The sequence below is a fragment of the Octopus bimaculoides genome, chromosome 3 (assembly GCF_001194135.2).
Source record: "Octopus bimaculoides isolate UCB-OBI-ISO-001 chromosome 3, ASM119413v2, whole genome shotgun sequence".
NCBI classification, from domain to species: domain Eukaryota; kingdom Metazoa; phylum Mollusca; class Cephalopoda; order Octopoda; family Octopodidae; genus Octopus; species Octopus bimaculoides.
This window is the reverse complement of record NC_068983.1, coordinates 87,085,731-87,105,976: the sequence shown is the minus strand read 5'-3', so window position 1 is coordinate 87,105,976 and position 20,246 is coordinate 87,085,731. Positions and strand designations below refer to the sequence as shown.

At 35.0% G+C, this 20,246-nt stretch overlaps 2 protein-coding genes across 3 annotated transcripts in view; one reads left to right on the top strand and one right to left on the bottom strand.

Moving 5' to 3' along the window:
• Positions 1-17,316, bottom strand: part of LOC106869135 (uncharacterized) — a 70,862-nt gene extending 53,546 nt beyond the window's left edge. The window contains exons 1-7 of the mRNA XM_014914710.2: positions 17,070-17,316; positions 13,174-13,419; positions 8,459-9,386; positions 8,108-8,224; positions 5,326-5,453; positions 4,170-4,351; positions 1,573-1,677 (exon numbers count right to left, since the gene is read on the bottom strand). Coding sequence (XP_014770196.1) covers positions 1,573-1,677; positions 4,170-4,351; positions 5,326-5,453; positions 8,108-8,224; positions 8,459-9,386; positions 13,174-13,419; positions 17,070-17,168 — 1,805 coding nt within the window. The 5' untranslated portion in view covers positions 17,169-17,316. The remainder of the gene's footprint in view (positions 1-1,572; positions 1,678-4,169; positions 4,352-5,325; positions 5,454-8,107; positions 8,225-8,458; positions 9,387-13,173; positions 13,420-17,069) is intronic.
• Positions 17,317-17,527: 211 nt separating this feature from the next.
• Positions 17,528-20,246, top strand: part of LOC106869133 (cilia- and flagella-associated protein 410) — a 44,916-nt gene continuing 42,197 nt past the window's right edge. For both annotated transcript variants that reach the window (XM_014914709.2, XM_014914708.2), the window contains exon 1: positions 17,528-17,751. In XM_014914709.2, coding sequence (XP_014770195.1) covers positions 17,597-17,751 — 155 coding nt within the window. In that variant the 5' untranslated portion in view covers positions 17,528-17,596. The remainder of the gene's footprint in view (positions 17,752-20,246) is intronic.

Here is a 20,246-nt window from a genome sequence, read left to right as displayed (position 1 = left end):
CAGATATGCATCAAAAACAAAGAAAGACAAGATGGTCATGGTTGAAATGCTTTTGATCATAAGTTTACTTATTCAAGTTTGACTGAGGGTAAACAACAATAACAGGACTATTACTAACAAAGCTCTTTTGTGTCAGGATAGACCAAAGATGACTGATACCAATGCCTAACTAATATTTATATGGGATAAAATTCAAATATTGTGGAATTTAGTATAAAATGCTTTTTAGTCAAAACTCTAAGTGAATAAATATCTCCCTAACACTCTACTTTCTGAATGTTATATAAACAGTATATACACCATTAACACAAACATCTTACATACTATTAACCATTGCATGTAATGATATTCAGTACAGTTCTCAACTAGATGAAGGAATAGCATATCCAAGGCTTTAGATCTGCAGATCATACCTAATTGTTCGACTAACTACATGCAATAAGTCTGCTCCATCAGAATTGATGTGGTGCTACACAAAACAACAACTATTTTTCTTTTTAACTTCTATTTGAATAGACTGTAAAAGAAACAAGTAATGTTTAGTAAAATTAAAACAGAAAATTAGCTCATCATCAATAATTTTCATAAATGTATGAAAAAGAAAGCATCCACTCTCATTCCCTCCCATGACCCAGTGGCCATGTCCTCTCTGATGCTCACCTTCTTGTTTCTTGAGTGTTTGCTCTAGCACCCCCATCACTACCTTCCTTTTATCTTCTTCAGCTATGTATCTCCTCTATTGCAAGACACCTGTGCTTGTCCCTTTATCATGCTTTAGACTTCTAGCACTTAGTATAAAGCCACCCACCTCCAGCTTCCTCTCCCAAATACTTCTTAGTAGTGGGAGCTTTTTCCCCTGCTCTTTTTTTATAGGGCAACCTCACTGGTGCCAGTGACATGAAAAAAGCACCAAGTACACTCTGTGATGTGGTTGGCATTAAGAAGGGCATCCAACCATAGAAACCATGCTAATGATGACACTGGAGCTCCACAGCTTTCTAGTTCTGTCAAACTATCCAACCCATATCAGCATGGAAAGCAGACATTAAATGACTATGTAAATGCCACCTCAACACTGAGAGACTGTCAAGAGTCAGTGCTTAACTCTGATCACTTGTCTTGAAATATAAAAGATAAATATTACCTGAACAGAACACAAGACTATTAACATTTCCAAATGATCTGGCATCATTCCCCAACAGCTAAGAAACACAATGAAATGCCTGCAGTGGATTCAAACTTACACAGATATCCAATATATTTCCCACTAAACCATCATTAAAATGCAGGGCTCTTTTAGATTTTGCATACAAAACCAATCATCTTCAACTTCATTTGAAAACTTTGTAAACTGAATATGACCAAAATGTTTCAAGAATACTTGAATTTCTTTTCAGAGAAAAAACAAAAAGTTAAAACATGAGTAATTGCTAACAAAGTAACCAATGATTAAGTTGTGACCAGAGAATTTCAAATTTGCATAACTATCTATCTGTACCAATATGGAATAGATAAATACAAAACATAAAAAGTAAATAATTTTATATTAATAAACAACAAAATTTTCCAAACCTGGAAGATTGATACATCTGCCATTCTTTTTCTAGAAGTTGATTCAAATTTATTTTGGTTTTGTCTGATGCTCCAACATTTTCTTCAACATATGTCTTCAAAGTTCTAAAAGAAATAGAGCTTCAATTAAAATTAGCATCTATACTGAGAACTGAAATAGGATCCAACAATATATGTTAAAAAAAAGTACATTTGCACTTCATGAAGTTCTGAGGTGTACTGGTCAAGGAGTAATTAACCAGGAAGACAGTAAATTTTCATGGGAAAAGCAGTATTGGAATGCAAAGTTACATTCATGGGGTGTAGTATTTGTTGCTGTACACAACAATGATCTCAATGCTTCTCCATTGAATTTTATCAGAGAACCCACTGATCCACTTGGCACAATATGCAAACATTCTAAGTGCCCTTCTTAAGGACCACAAATTTTCTAGAGGTGGAAGTTCTCATAGTATGGCTTAATGATACCCTTCCCCACACAGTATCCAAGGACATTGAACAGATCCACAGTTTTTGAGTTGTTAACTGTTAGGTGTCTCCACCTAATGACCTTCAGAAATCCATTTACATTTTGGTCGTGCTCCTCTTGTGCATATCCAGGAATGATTATATTGTGAAGATAAGAGTAAGGCACCATGCAAGAATTTATTCAACTCAACTGTTTAATTACAGTTCAGAATATATTGTGGTTGCATATGTTATTACAATGGTTGTCTCTACTTCCAATTGTACCATTCAGTTCCTGTTGTAAGTATGGAAACCCACACATATGCATCTTGAATAAAGTGACAATGCAAGGAGGAAATGCTAAACATGGAAGTAAAGCCTAGAACCAAGAGATATCAATATAACCCAAGCAAAACACAAATGCTTTACTTAGCAAGAAAGACTAGATTAAAGGCAGCGAGCTGGCAGAAACGTTAGCACACGAGGCGAAATGCTTAGCGGTATTTCATCTGCCATTACGTTCTGAGTTCAAATTCCTTTTGGGGTTGATAAATTAAGTACCAGTTACACACTGGAGTCGATGTAATTGACTTAATCCCTTTGTCTGTCCTTGTTTGTCCCCTCTATGTTTAGCCCCTTGTGGGCAATAAAGAAATAAGAAAGACTAGATTCTTCTGCTATATAGGAAGTGACTATGCTTGATATGCAGAAAAAGAGTAGATAGGAATTCAATACAGCGTAGCCAATGTGTGAAAGGGCTTGACTTAGTGAATAGGGGAGTGGACTTATAACCATAAGCTCATGGGTTCAACTCTTGGATTAAGCAGTATGTTGTGTCCTTGAGCAAAGTATCTCAAATGAGTACAAACTGAATGCTGGTACACCTCTCTCCCATTAGCTGCCATATCTTGAATGTACTGCTGGAATCAAAGACAGAATGGGATGACAGGGAATCTATGTCTGCTCACAACTCCATCAATACCTAAGACAATTAGCAGAAGCATAGTACATTCAACACTGTCAGACTCATTAATGAGTGACAGCTGTAGTTTTATACACAATGTAAACTAAGTCTAGTGGGATCATAGACAGGCTGACAAAGAAAACTTTGATGTAACAGATGCACATAAGTAAACATTAAGAGCACTAGTGAAATAAATTCTTTCAAATGCTCAGTAGGCTCAATAGAAGTAACTGAAAGGTTCTCTCAATAATGACTCAATAAGTAGTGAAGGTGGGTGCTCTAAAAGCATAATAGGTAGAATAAGAACAGGATGGAAAACACTTAGAAAGTTATAACTTCTGATGGTAAAAAGGACTTTCTCTGGATGAGGATAGATTGTATGACACAAATGTACAAGGTGTAATGAAAGCAAAATGTGGGCACTGAATGGAGAGGACATGTAAGGGCTCGAAGAAAATGGAGTAAGCATGCTCAATTGAATGTGTAATGTTAGTATACATGAAAGACAAAGCATAAGCTGAGATAAAAATTGAGCATAAGAGGTCATCATCATCATTTAACGTCCATTTTCCATGCTGGCATGGTTTTGACAGTTTGAAAGAAGTCTGAAGGGCCAGCGGCTGCACCAGGCTCCAATCTGATCTGGCAATGTTTCTACAGCTGGATGCCCTTCCTAACGCCAACCACTCCGAGAGTGTAGTGGGTGCTTTTTATGTGCCACTGGCACAAGAGCCAGTCAGGCGGGCCTGGCATTGATCACGCTTGGATAGTGCTTTTTACGTGCCACCGACACAGGAGCCAGTCAGGGGGTACTTTTTACGTGCTACCAGCATCAGAGCCAGTCGGGCGGGCTTGGCATCGATCACATTCGGATAGTGCTTTTTACGTACCACCGGCACAATCATATGAAATGTGCAAGGAAAGCTGCACTGCTATGGACATGTGATAACAGCTGGGTAAAGAAGAACCAAGTAATTTAAGTGAAAGGAACCTGCAAAAGAATATCAAGGAAGACATGGAAAAAGTAGTGACAGCTGATTTCAGGATGCTGAACTTAATGAAGGACATGAAACATATTGCATCAAGTGATGAGGCACTGCGCAGAAGATCAATCCAACCCATGCCAACATGGAAAATGGACATAAAAATAATAATGATAATGAACTTAATAGCCAAAATTACATACTTATTAGTTAGGTCTGAGTCTTTATTATATTCTTTTTTTATGCGTATCCACATTTTCAAAGCTGCAACCATCGCTGCATCTGTGTTGATACATAAACAACTTATGACAGTTTTTAATGCTTTTTCCCAGTTTCCACATCTTTTGCAGAATTCAGCAAGATACTCATAGGTCTTTATATAGCTCTGAAAAAAAGTAAAGATTACATGCAATATATTCTTGGGGGTATAATTAAGCATATAAATTTTCCCATGGAAAATAATTTATAAAAACTAAACAACATAACAAAAGTTTAAACATTAAAAATGTATTACATTGATATTTCTTTATTTAAGTAGAATAAATTTATGGTATTCAAAGATTACCTGAAATTCTAAGATCAGATGAATGAGCTTTAAGCTTAATTCCTGCACTCAGATATTTTTTAATAATATTTCAGCAGTTGAACTACACAGTGTTATAAATATTATCTTCTATATCAATTAAAGATCTATAATCTTATTTAAAATCTGCTGCTTTGCAAACTAAGCAAAACCAGTAAAGCAGGGAGTGAACAGTAAAAGCCTCTGCATTTTCTTTTCAGCAAATCTTGATGAAGCCAGGTTTAAATCAGTAAATTATTTTACCATGATACTAGCAATGAAAATATATTTCCATCCTTCTGCTATGTGATGTGAACTTAAATGACAAGTTAATTACAAATATTTGAGGAAAATGACTAAGTAAATAGTTGTAAATGAATTAAATAGATGCAGGCATGGCTGTGTGATTAAGAAGTTTGCTTCCCAACAATGTGACTCTAGGACAAGTGTCTTCTAATATAGCGCAAGGCCAACCAAAGCCTTGTGAGAGAATCTGATAGACAGAAACAGAAAGGAACCTGATGTGTGTGTATGTGCACATGCACATGTGTGTCTTGGTCTCTTTGTCTTGACATCACATTAGTGTATACAAATATCACCATCATCAAGCAGTGTGGTTCATTTCCAAACTTTTGTGAAAGTGTCTGATCATGAGGAAATATTACCTTGCTTGGAAACAAGTGGAAGCTTGGTGAGAGAGTGGGCATCAGGAAGGAAATCAACCTCAACAAATCCCATCTGACCAATGCAAACATGGAAGAAGTGTATGTTAAAATGATGACAACTCAGTGACTTACCTGCTCAACATTCTCTCCATAAGTCTCCTGAATACTCAACAGCTCAATTGATAGCTCATAGAAGCCTATTCCAGGCTCGTTATAACCATTAATGTAACAAAAACGGCCAAAATTTCTCAACCATTGTCCTAGATGAAAAGAATCAACAATAACAAAATTGTTTTATCTATACAGGTTCCATTTAAATTTCATTTCTTGGATCAGAAGTGTCTTGTCAGACTGCTCTGGCACAACATGAGTCTCTCCAACCCACAAGCTATCAATTTTAGTGTACCACAAAACTCAGTTACATCTTACATTTTGTTCCTTCTGTACATTAAGAACTTTTTCACTCTTACATCTAACCACACACACACATTTTTAATTAAACAATACCATGCTTCAGTTCTTAACCTTCCAAACATACATACAGACACCTACACAACCAAGATACCTTGCACCAAATTTCCAGAGAATGCATATGGATGAGGACAATTGTGTAAAAAAGTGCCGATCTCTAATTGTTGAGGGAATCTGTGGAAGGGATAAACTCAAAAAGATGTGGGATGAAGTAATGAGAAAGGATCTTCGGATGCTGGGTCTCACTGAGGAAATGACAAGGGTTCGGGAGTTGTGGTGATTTGCTGTACTTGAGAAAAGGCATCAAGCTAAGTCATCCATACATACAGGCTTGTCCTTTACAGGTGCCATTGCCACGTAAAATGCACTCATGCTGATGTTGCATAAATGCAACATAAAAAGCACCCAGCACACTGTGTAAAGTGGTTGGCATTAGGAAGGGCGCCAGCCATAGAAACCATGCCACAACAAACAACTGGAGTCTGGACAGCTCCTGTCAAACCGTCCAACTCATACCAGCATGGAAAACGGACATTAAACAAAGATGATGAAGACAATGATTATAACTTCATTAACAATCTTCAGGAGATGCATTACAACTAAGTTACCTTCAGCAATATTAAGACCAAATCACTACAATCATGTATTTCACATGAACAAAACAGCTAACTCCCAACCCTTCTGCTACAGATGTTAAGTCATAAGCTCTGATGATCACTAAGGGTCACCATACATGTATAACACTGTTTATTGTTAAAACTGCAACCTAAACACTGCTTTGTCTTCACAATCAGAAAATACTTCAGCTCTGATCTGTTGCAGACCATCTACAAAACAGAAGTGTGATCCACAATTTTCTATTGTTCTCAGATATGTGTGGCATAGTGATGCTACTGCTGCTGCTTTGCAAGCAAATGTTCCAAACAAAATCAAAACAAAATTATTGCTGTGTAGTTAAGAAACTTGTTTTGCAACCATGTGGTTTCAGGTTCAGCCCCACTTCACAATACCCTGGCTGATCAATGTCTTGTGTGCGTGTGCACGCTTGTCCCCAGTCCACTACTAGACAATCAGAGTTGGTTTGTTTATGTCCTTCTCACATAGCAGTTCAGCAATACAGTAAGTACCAGATTTTAAAAATATATGTACTGGGTTTCAATTTGTTCGACTAAAACCCTTCAAGGTTGTGTTCCAGCATGACCACAGTTCAATGACTGAAACAAGTAAAAAGTAATCGCAAATGTCCAGGCCATAAGAAAAACAGCTGATTGGCTTAAACTCACTCACCTACAGGCTGCAACTTCTAGGCCATATGAGTGGTCTTTCCCGCCTCTACCTTTACTATAGTAGTTTCTGCTCCTGCAAACCACCTGGCTACACACTACCTTTACTTATATCAACCTAATATATCTAGCTTCCCAATTCACATTTTTTCTGTTCTGTCTTAAGTCCCAAACTTGTACAAAACACTTTCTTGTTTGCATACCAATTTCAAATTCAAAATCTAAACTACAAAATGGTTTTAAAATTTAGTCTTCATAATACTAGTCTAGTTATTAAAATAACAAAGGAAAAGATAAATGTATGCAAATAAATTAGTAATGCTAATTCTATATATATATGCCAGAAAAAAACAAACTTAAGGAGATTTGTTCTTTATTTGCTAAATTTAGTTATAAAAATCAGAAAAGAATCAAAATCTTCCAAATTTGAAATATAACCAACTGTAAAAATGGTAAATATTATTATTGCAAAAGATCTTCAGATGCTAGGCCTTACTGAGGAAAATGACATGGGACCGGAAGATGTGGCGATTTGCAGTACTTGATAAGACACATCAAGATAAGTAAAATTGCTGTCTTCCACACATAGAGATTTGTCCTTTCAGGTGCAGGTGCCATTTAAAAAGCACCCAGCACACTCTGTTAACTGGTTGGTATTAGAAAGGGCACCCAGTCATAGAAACCATGCCTCAACAGACAGCTGGAGTCAAGACAGCTCTCTGCTAGCCAGTTCCATATCAAACCATCCAACCCATCCCAGCATGGAAAGTAGATGTTAGACGATGATGATAATGTAATTATAGCAAAGAGGCCATAATTTCACAAGATAATGTGACAAAATAGCAAAATATAAAAAATATTGATTTTTTGGCCTCAAAACATTCATCCATAATAGCAATAGAAGCTGATTGAAATAGCATTCCCATCTGTCCATATATTGTATATATTGTGTAAATGTCTATTCAATCTTGCAGGCATTAGATAATTCAAGATCTGCCACTGTTATACTTAGCTCAAAGTGTATGATTTATTGGAATATATGAGCAGCTTCCACTAGCTATCAACAAACATGGATATTTCCCTTTCAACAAATATTTAAGAGAAACATTAGTTTTTATAGTAAATATTTAAGATTATTTCCTGAAAAGCTAAATACTCACCTATAAAGATAAGATGCTTCTCTAGAATCTTTTTTGTAACATCATACAAATGTGTTACTTCAGAAAAGTATATTCTGGCAACCCTTTCTGCTTCATGCAACCACTCTTCAGCATCATCTTCAAAACAAGAAAAAAATTATGGCTCCAGTCTTTATTTTGCTCTGTTTCAGAAAAGTTAGCTTTAAAGGTTTAAAGATGACATCTTAATACATGATAATAACCTGAATAAGTATCTCTCATAATGGGACAGAACCAAGATTTGTCAGAAAGGGAAATATATATATTTCATTAACTTCAAAGATTTGAACTGAGAATATTTCTTTATGAAAAGCAATAGTCACATAGACTTACCTGTTTTTATGAGGCTATACAAAACCTCCATGTAGACAACATATGTATTACGTAGGAACACATTATATTTTCCTGTCCGGTTTGCATTATTATTCTCAGCCTCATCAGGCCTTCTGTGAAGTACAGAAACACTCATATCCAGTAATTCTACTACTGTGAGAAACATATTTTTCTCAAGCTGACCAGTCTTAAAAGGCTCCCACTGAGAGAAGCAATCAATAAATATTCCATAGGCATCAATAATTAAATTACTTAAGTTTGAATTGAAATTGGTCTCAATGGTTACACCTTTAAGTTTACTGTTTACATTTTCAATGCAGTTAAATAAGAAGTTAATATCAAAGTCCTTTGTCCCATTTTGTTGTAATAACAAGATGGCATCACATAAACAAGTTAAACCTTTTAATAAGTTATCACCTTTCTTTGTGTATTGTTGAAGAAATGATTGAATTTTCCTAAAATTAGCCTTAGAATTGTGGTAGTGTTTACCATAAAAATAGATAAAACGTGCATGGTGTATGTGTAATTCTAGAACATCAGTTAAAAATTTGTTTGGTGCTTGTTCAGAGAGCAATGATGAATGAACACACTTTAGAATACTGTCCCAAATTTCTGCAGATTCGCAGTTTATAATGTCAGTACTATTCCCATTGTTTTGCTTACGATATCTTTCAAAAGTTCGACCTAACTCCGAAACTAATAAAGAAATGTTCTGATTATTCAAAGTTAATAATTTCAATGCCATATGTCGGATTCTGAGTGTCAATTGAAAATTTGTAAACTCCTTCTGCATTTCAAGCTTGACAGCAAAATTCAGTAGATAGGGAGATTTAATTAAAGTAGACACATCCTGGTTGGTAGATTTTAATTCAATCAACTCAGTGTAGAATAATTCTGAGAATTTTAAGACATAGTCAACATAATCAACCTAAAACAGAAAAAAGAAAACAGTTTAGTTGATTTGCAACCTAATAGTATTTTCAAAATAAGAAAACCAGAAATAAAATCCAAAGACAAAAATCAAATCAAATAAAACTTTTAAAACATAGAAACAAAAACACGAAGATAAATACTGCAATGGATTTACAATAAATCAATAAATCCAACATCCATTCACTTTTCCTGTCATTTCATTGTTTTTAGAAAATCTGCAAATTTGACCATTTCCAAAAAAATTCCTTGAAGTTTTCAATGAGGCAAAGATAAAACTGCATATTATATGCACTGTTTTACTTTTAGTATAATGATGTATAGAATATGAACTATTTTAGCAGATTTATGATAATTGCATTGAGGAAGTTCACAAATCTATAAAACAATAAGCAAATTCAAATGTGATCTTTGAACTTTACTGGGGTAGGCTATAAAAATGTATCTACTTTAAAGTCAACGTGTATAGAAGATAATGCAAAATGTAAACATTTCTATTAAACTTCCATCATTATCAAATATTTTCATTCTTTTTAAAATAATGTATATGACAGTTCATTATAATAATTACAGTACTTAAATATTTATCTTTGAAGTTTTTTTAAAGAGTATATTCACATTTCAATAAAGATAATATCCAAGAATTATCCATATTGATTATTTATTAATTTAATCTTACTAAATTATTCAAGTAGTATTTTTGATATTGGAAATATTACATTCTGGCTTTCTGTTCTGAAGGTTGATGACAGTAATTCCTCATGTCCAGTTGTACCAAATATTTAATATATTACCACTACTACAGAAAAATATAACATCATTAGAGTGACCGTGTTTCTTAATTGCATATCAGTTAGCTTGGACAATAGATATACATAACTAATTTTAAGTCATTCAATCCTGAATATGGCAACATGATTGAGAAACAATGGGTAACAATTTGTTCTCATGTACTATGCATCATCATCATTTAATGTCCGTTTTCCATGCTGGCATGGGTTGGATGACATGACAGGAACTGGCAAGCCAGAGGACTGCACCAAGCTCCACTGTCTGTTTTGGCATGGTTTATATGGCTGAATGTCTTTCCTGATGCCAATCACATTACAAAATGAACTGAGTGCTTTTCAAATGGCACCAGCTCTAGTGAGGCCTGTCTCTAATATTTAAGTCTAAAAATCTAGAAAAAAAAGTGTATATACATGAATAAATATGGTAGTTAGGAGAATGAATTTTACCTAAGCACATTGACAGAAAGAAGTTGGAATACAGAGTAGCCAGGACATCAGAAATGGTTTAGAAATATATGAGAGAACTGTGTCTCAGAGAAGAAGAATAGGAATTTGCCTTTCAAGAGGTGTTTATTCTTTAAACAGAACAACAATGTTACCAATGAGTTTGCATTTCTTATTATGTTTTGATTATTGTATTCATACCTAAGGGAGGAAGCTAGCAGAATCATTAGTGGGTCGGGCAAAAAGCTTAAGGGCACTTGTTCTGGCTCTTTATGTTCTGAGTTCAAATACTGCTAAGATCAACTTTGCTTTTTATTCTTCAGAATTAATAAAATAAAGTATCGGTCAAGTACTGGGGTTGATAGTATCAACAAATCCCTTCTCCTTGAAATTACTGGCCTTGTGCCAAAATTAGAAAGAATTATTACACCCATACATACTGTTAATAACAGTGTTATGATATTGAAAGGTACATATACATTCCTGGGACCTCTAACTAAACTTGGTTTCTAACAATCTGATCTACACCTTAATTTTCTGCTCACTTCCTTTTGTTTCTTATCTTCCTGATCTACTTCAATATATCACTGTGATGGCTCATGCTCCAAATACAGATCTTGTCAATAATAGTCTCTTATTGAATATCCACCAAACTGTAACTATAACTGCTTCACACCTTGCAAGTTTCGCTGGCCCCCTTCGTATGAGATTTCTTGAATGGTTTTACAATAGCCCCCACCCCATCCTATCATGTCACATATTCTAAATACCAGAATATTGTCAAACTGTAAAAGTCAACTAAACCAAAGTGATGCAAGCATGTCTCTCAACTTTTTACATCATTCAAATGAAATGGGGAGGGGGGGGCAGAGATATACAGAATATCTAAAGCAAACAAATGAAATGAAAACAGTCAAATGTTTCAGGGAGTTAACTAACCAATCTTCTTTTAACCTGAACTGGTTGAGAGGTCGTGAGGAGAGCAATGTTAATTTATAAGACATAAGAAAAAAAGACAAATAACTGCCTCCCCACTACACGATTTCTCTATTTACTTTTTAACACAGGCAATCAGTTCATCTTTCAAGTTAGCACTCACAGGTATAATGAATGTGATAACATGATTCCAGTTGAGAACAAGTCCAAGAAAGACATAGAGTACCATAACAACATTCCATATGATCAAGCAACACTATTTCCAGCTGAACATTTTTACAAGTTTGAATTACCTCCCATGCCGCTGAGACAATTCCAGTTCGAGTCACAGTATTTATATATCAATATCATGAAACGTCTGTCTTCCACGCATGCATAAGTAGAACAGTTGACAGGAGCCAGCCAGGTTGAAGACTACCCCAGGCTACTGTGTCTGTTTTGGCAGGGTTTTTATAGCTGGATACCCTTCCTAACACCAACCATTCTGCAGAATGGACTCAGTACTTTTCATGTAGCACTAGTACAGTCAAGGTCAGTTTTGGAATGATTTTTACAGTTGGATGCCCTTCCAAATGCCAACGACTTTACAGTGTGGACTGGTTGCTTTTTACGTGGTACCAGCACTGGCAGGGTCATCAAGTAACTCACAAAACAAGGAATTTTGAGAGGGGCGGGGGCATTGGAGGAAGGGATTTTGTGTCAGATGAAAGGTTATAGTGTGACAGAGATAGAAATAGGTTTCTTGCTATAATGGAGGGAGCACTGGAGGAGGTGATCTGATGTCAGATGATGAAAGGTTAGAGTGTGACAGAAATAGAGAGGCAGAAATAGGTGTCTTCCTATAGAGGAGGTACATGGTTACTGAGAGATAGAGGTGGGAGGAAGAGAGAGGGAAGAGAAAGAGGACAGAAACAGGTGTGCTGATGTAAAGGAGATACTTGGTTACCCAGAGAAAGGGAAAAGCAAGAGAAGGAGAGAGAGAGTGATCAAGAATAAGAGCAGTAGAGGAGATACATTGCTACTCAGCCAGAAGGAAGAGCAAGGGAAAGCAGTGATACAGTGAGCAGGGCAGTGAGGGTAGGGAAGAGGAGTGAGACAATCATAGTTTATGAAGCGGAAATGTGAAGAAGAGAAAGATGTAGTTTAGAAGAGGAGATGTAGTTCGGTTTCTTGGGGTAGGGTGTGTGAAAAGTTTATTGTTACATGTGGCTAGGACATAACACTTCTATCACTCTGTTTCACTGACATGGGCAGGTCTTCTCTTGAACTTCATATTGCCAAACATCTTAAGATTGGTCCTCACCACTTCATTCCATGTCTTCTTGGGTCTCCCTTTTCCACAGGTACCATCCACTTTCAGTGACAGGCACTTCTTTATACAGCTCTCTTAATTCATACGCATCACATGTCCAGACCAACACATTCTCCTCTCCTGCATGCCACATTTAATTCCTCTTATGCTTAACTTTGCTCTCAACGGTTGTGCTTTGTCAATCATGCACACTGATGTTGCAAATCCAATGGAATATACTACCTTCATCCCTCTCCACTCTTTGTGTATATAAACAGACACCTTATCTCTCTTATTATAAAGTATATAACAAAACCACTTACCACTTTTGTAATACATGCCAGAACCACATGGAATATTTTAGAGATGAAACAGGGATCAGTGAGTTTGATATGTTTCTGAAGCTTCTTGAAGTAATTATAGCTGAGATCCACAATAGACAACAAGGTAAGCTGAGGGCCATCTTCTTTGATGCTGGTCACTGACGTACGAAGGACAGAGACAACAAAATGACCGTAGTATTTCAAGGTGGTGTCATTGGATGACTCTGATGACTGCAATAAGTAGTCCTACAAAACAATTGTAAACATTGATATGACACACTGAAACAGGGGAGGAGCTAAAATTAAAAATTCTGAGGGTTCAAATTGCATGGTATTCATGTTTAAAAGGTGGTGGAGTACAAGATTGTTTTATTGATATATATACAGTGAATGAAATACAACAGTTTTAGACACAAAAAGGAAAAGATTTTGTTGACTTGGCTAAACTACTGGCACTATTGATAGAGCTTTTCACTGCGTGAACTTAAAAACAAGAATCCTCCAGGTTGCTACAAATGTTAAGGCCTTTCCAACTCTGTGTATCTCTCCAAGTGAACGCATACACACAATGTAGCAAAGACCTTAACCTAAATACTAGCCTTACTTTTCAGAACTAGAAAATATTTCTACCCACACCAGCTAAGTCTCTAAAGTTCAGGTGGAAACCACAATAGAGTACTGCTAGCATATCTGGGATAGTGCTGTTGCTATGCACACAGACTTTCTAAACTACATCCAAAGAAGACTAACTACTTAACTGAAGAGATGAAGTTGCTCATCAACTCATTCCAATTTCTGGTTCACAGACATACTATCCGCTCTCTCTCTCTCTAACTTTTTATCACTACAACAATACTCTCTTCTACTTGAAGCTTGCTGATCCACCACTCATATTTTAAACAGTCTACCTCCAGGACCCACTAAGCACTACACTCATGCCTTCTTTCCAAGAAATGTCAATCATACTGGTCTTGGGTACAGTCCCTTGCTCTTGACCAATTTAATAATAATACTTTCTATAAGGCATAAGGCCTGAAATTTTGGGGGAAGGGACTAGTCGATTACATCAAACCCAGTGTTTCACTGGTACTTAATTTATTGACCCTAAAAAGGACAAAAGGCAAAGTCAACCTCGACAGAATTTGAACTCAGAACGTAGTGACGAGTAAAAGACCGCAAAACATTTCATCCAGTGTGCTAACGATTCTGCCAGCTCGCTGCCTTAATAATAATCTTTTCTACTAAAGTCACAAGGACTGAAATTTGTGGGGAGGGGACTAGTCGATTACATTGACTCCCAGTGTTTCATTGGTACTCAATTTATTGACCCCAAAAGGATGAAAGGCAAAGATGACCTAATAATAATATCTCTCAAAGTCCTGTGCCTTATGGGAAAGGAAAAGGGCATTTTTTAAGTATTCTTTTCAAAAAACTTCGGTTTTTATTTTTACTTTCCCCACTTCCATTCTATTTTCCTTATTCATGAGGTATGGGACTTCGAAGAACAACTGTTCAAAAACAACCCCAGGAATACAACATCTCACTCTTCCTTGGACAAATGGGTATCAAAGTCGTCGATATCATCAATACAGAAATTTGAAAAGCCATAAGACGATGTAATTAAACAGACTGCACCGAAAAACTCATCGATATGACTATGAAGGTGACATTACATGGTCAGTGAACAGTTGATAAGAAAGTAACTTTCTGACTGCAAGGGATATAATATCAATATCATCTTTTTTATTTTGTCAGTCATTCTAAAGAAATTTCACTACTCTAATGTTGGTAATGGTTATAACTATATACCCAGTAAAAAATTTCTGAAAAAGGTTAAAAATGCAGAATCTGCAAAAAAATTCTATGGTGTCCGAAAGCTGAAATAGGCAAGACTTCCTTTTGTATCCCTCCCCCCAAAAGACACCCCCTTTTTCTTATTTAACTTTTTTTTTCTACACAAATCCCTGTTTTTGGCTACGGAGAATACGAATCTGCAAAAAAATTGGCAAAAATCGGCATTTTCAAATTACCCCTACCCCCACTACCTAAATTCATTTTAAACTTTTTTCAGAAATTTTTTTTTTCAAAATATGCGGAAAAATACGTAAATTATGGTTTTAGGGTTTGGTCTATGGAAAAAAGTGAAAAATGAAGAAATGGGGATAGGGGTGGCAAAAAATTTCAAAATTACGATTTTTCCGGAATCTTCGTATCCAAAAACGCGTAATTTTTCAGATTAACACCCGCACGATTTCCACTAGTGTGTTAGGATTAGGGTTTTAGGGTCAGGATTAGGGTTTTAGGGTTAGGGTTTAGAGTTTAGAGTTAGGGTTTAGAGTTTAGGGTTAGGGTTTAGGGTTAGTGTTAGTGTTAGGGTTAGGATTAGGGTTAGTGTTAGGGTTACGGTTTTAGGGTCAGGGTTTAGGGTTAGTGTTAGGGTTAGGATTAGGGTTAGTGTTAGGGTTACGGTTTTAGGGTCAGGGTTACGGTTTTAGGGTTTAGGGTTTAGAGTTTAGGGTTAGGGTTAGGGTTTAGTGTTAGGGTTAGGGTTAGGATTAGGGTTAGTGTTAGGGTTACAGGTTTAGGGTTAATGTTATGGTTTTAGGGTTAGGGTTAGGTAATCGTGCGGGTATTAATCTGAAAAATTACCCGAAAACGTAGGATTTTGGCAAAAAAAATTTTTTTTAAACAATAATTTGCTAGAAAATGATGGGGGACGGGAGGAAGTCTTTCCCTGAAATATTTCAAATATAGAATTAAATCTCCTAAATCTCTTAATAAAATGTTCGTTAAGGCTAGCTCAATTGCAGTCCCAATATTATAATAAAAATATATTTAGAAGTTACTCGCGTCCATTTTACAAAATACCTTTCCCAAACACATCAATCTTCTCCAAAGTATGGAATGGATTATTGCAAAAAAACGGTATTATTTTTAATATTATTTTATTAATACTAAATGCCATATTTATTCTATCAACAACTTTCAAACTTTAATCACCAAATTACTGTAAACAATCAAATTAATTAATCTAAATATATATATTTTTTTAATCGAATTATAACTCAAACGGAAAAAGATCTAATTATTCACCTCAGACATTGAATTCAGGGTTTTTTTTCCATCCATGTGAAACTAATACATTTTTCATGCTATCGCAAGTGAAAATGTGTTACAATCAAAATAGTAACACATTTATGTATGTTCAATTAGATTTGTACTTTATTCCAGACTGTGTAATTGTTTACAGTAGCTTCGTTCTCACAAATTCAAATAACTTTCTATTATTCTTTCATCCCACAAGATCATACTTATCAAGTACGATCGAGGCGCTCTGCCTTTTACAATTGCGGAGTCGATAAAATAAGTACCAGGCAAGCAATTGGGATTGAAGTAATCGGCTATCCATTCCGCTAAAATGATGGTCTTGTGCCAAAATTTGAAACTTGTAGTTAGTAAAATACATTATTATTATTATTATTATTGCTATTATTATTCAAATTAAATTTTCTGAGTTAAACTTGATATAAATCAAAACAAATCTTGTAAGAAATTTTTATTCTGCAGACCCCTGATATTAACCTAGTTTTATTAGGCATTTTAAAATATTGATTTCTTACAAAAGGAACAAGACCTCAAATTTAGGGGAGGGTATAGTCAATTTATATCAACCCCAGCATTTAGACTGGTACATTATTTTATCGATCTCCGATAAATTAAAGGTAAAGTTGATCTCGTGAGATTTAAATTCAGCATTTTAAAATAATAACTGACAAAGTTGCATCATAGCAATAAGCTTTATTTATAGATTTTGTGCTGTATTTTCTTCAATACATTGCACTACTACACTGATTTAACGTACAAGTCATACAATACTGAAATTAAATATCACGTACCTTAAGTTGCGCATAGACTTCTTTACATTTTCGATTTTTTAGAGATTGTATAATATCCTTCCCTTCTTCATGAATTTTGGTATCTTTAAAGATATGCATATTTGTGTATATGATACTTTTTATAAGTATAAAAGAAATGTATTTTTTTAATATATTTTAAGATAATTATAATGTAGAAGAAATAATGTACAAATATTTCGGAATGGTGAATTCATTTTCTTTAATAAATATTAACAGGTTTAAATTAACCGCCGTTACAGATCCGCAGTGAATAACAACAATAATACTAAATAAGTAAATAAATGTTTCATATATTTCACAATTCTTAAACTCTAACTATTTTCTTCTAAATAATCACGATTTATTAAAATATTTTTAAATTTTAGGAATAATTAATAATTAATGTTTAGTTTATATATTATGTTTATTTTACAAAGACTATTTTTGCATTAAGTGGATTACCGGGGCAAATGTTTATGTGATAGCTCGAGTATTGGCAGAGTGTTTCTGTGACAGTGAGGGAAACAATGGAAAGCAGCATGTACCCGTGTTGTATTGCACCTATTGATACAACTTTCCTTCGGGAAAAACCACTCATAGGTGGGAGAGTTTTAACAGAAGAAATGGTTTTGAAATCTTCCAATGTGAAATCATTAGCTGCTGTAGAACGTTTAAATCTCTGGTAAATTTTTATTTCGTTGTTTTCTTTGTAAATGAAAGATATTTGTTAGTAAACAGTTAGTTCTTGGGAGAACCTGGAATCAATTACCATTCTACTTATGGGAATAATGGTTCTTAGATTTCATTCTATTTCTCTCTCTCGAATTTTGTTTTATTTCAAATGGATGTTTTTTATTTAAAGATACTCTTCTCTTAATTTGATGTCGGTTACATTTCTTATATACATACATACATACATATATATATATATATATATATAAGGAATTAGATTATTTTTAATGAATATAAATAAACTACATGTATTTTCTGTTTCGATTGGAAACAAAAATTGCGTATGTGTATATATATATATATGTACACGCACATATCAATTTTATCCAGCTTTTGGGTCCATTCCTATTTCTTTGAGAGAAAAAAAATGTCTATACATATATAAAATATAGACAGTGCTCTGTAACTTAATACTTCAGTTGTCACACTACGAACCAGCAAGAGAGCATCTACGTGATCGCTCGCCCTCGTAGAAATATCAGCCAAATCTCCCTTAACCACTTAAATGACACATTCGAAAATGTAGTCTGAGATAGGATGGTCACGGCTGCAATGTTTTTGTGACTAAGTTTGACTTGAGGCTATACAATCATAACTATTTAATTCAACTATTTAGTTGGTGCCCTCCACCGCCTTTTATCAACTGATGAATAATCACGACGAAGATTATACGATCAGATTTTAACTCATTTACTGGACCTGATTTACAAACGTCGTTACGTATGAACATAAACATAACATCTCTCTAAATTAATATTTGCATACACGTATATGAATACAGTATTTCTTCATTGAAATATACTTGGTGTGTAGACAGGCGGGTGATGACTTTAATTGCTAAAACATGTTCATACATTACGCAATTATACTTGAAACTTGACACAAGATAAAGAGACAATGGTGTGTGTGTGTGTGTATATATAATACTATACTCCCGCCTATCAGATTATCGGTTGTCTGTTTGTCTCAAAAATGATTCATACTAATCCAAACTTATATGATTCTCACCATCACCATCACAACTCTTCTGATATAACTGACGACAAACTATTCCCTATGTATGCTTCTGTCCTGATTATTTGCGAACTTATTTACAAATACTGATATATACACATCTTGTATAAGACTCATCTTCATAGAAGAAAGAAATGACATTAATTCCAACCAAACGAGCATTCAGGTTACAAACACAATTGTCAGTATTTTATGTCTAGACATGCTTTTTGTCGTTACTTTTTGTTTTGTGCGTTATTTTGCTGTTTTTACGAGACAGATGCAATACTGAACATTTATCGAGAAAGGGGCACGAATGTGGGGGAGGGGTTAAAAAATGTAAACAAATTAAAATTTTGGGACACGGAATTCTTTCACAGTGAAAACAACCACTCAGTTCTTTGCCCTTTTCATTCTTCATAAGGTAGTGATAATTCGAGATGGATGTAATAAAATTTCTAGTTTCGTTGTGTGTGTGTGTATGTGTGTGGTTTGTGTCAGTATCTATGTATGCGTGCCTACATTTTTTCTTCTTTTTTTCCACATTAAATTCCTGTATAATCATATTCTACACCATCTTAAAGGTATTTATAGAAATTTTCAGTAAAAAAAAAAAATACACGTTTTTCTGGGAGTTATGAGAAAACAAAGTCGACATGTGTGAATTTTCCGAAACTCCCCTCACTTTTCACCTCCGAAATAATTTTTGTAAATTTGGAGGAATGTGTTTTCCTTTTTTCTTGACTTAAAGGTGGAATGGAAGTGTCCATTACATTTTTGCATGATCTCTGAGACTAGTAAAGGAGGGAGATTGGAGGAGTAAACCACAACTGATGGATTGCTGCTTTAGGTTCAGTGCATCAAAGCATCACTTCACACAAGAGGCCTGGCCTTAATGCTCCTCATAGAGTAGAATTCACTAAAGGCATCAAGGGATAAGGTAGTGACATTAAACTAGATTTTGAATTGAGCCTGGAAGAACAAATATAGCTGATCTGATAGACTTCACCACAATTACCATCAACCTAATTTCACTCACATTGGATTGGTTCAAGAATTTAGTACAAGATCCTTACATATAATATATGGGGTGCAGTGAATAAACTGTCGTCTAAATTACATAAAAATGAAAATAACACTGACATCTCATTTTAACAGATATATTTACCAAAATTACCTAAAAATATCTTGAAATACTAAAGAGTAAATTTATTCTATAAAATCGCCATTGACTTCAACCACGGCCTCCAGACGACTTCAGAATCTCTTGCAACTCTTCTAGACAGTCTCCTTGTTTAAGTTGGTGAATGCTGCCATAATCCTTGCCTTCAGGTCATCTTTTGTGTTACAAGGATTTTTGTTAGTCTCTTGCTCAACTGCGCTCCACAAATTATAATCAAAGGGGTTGCAGTCTGGGGAGTTAGGATTAGGGGTGATGTGGTCGTCATAATT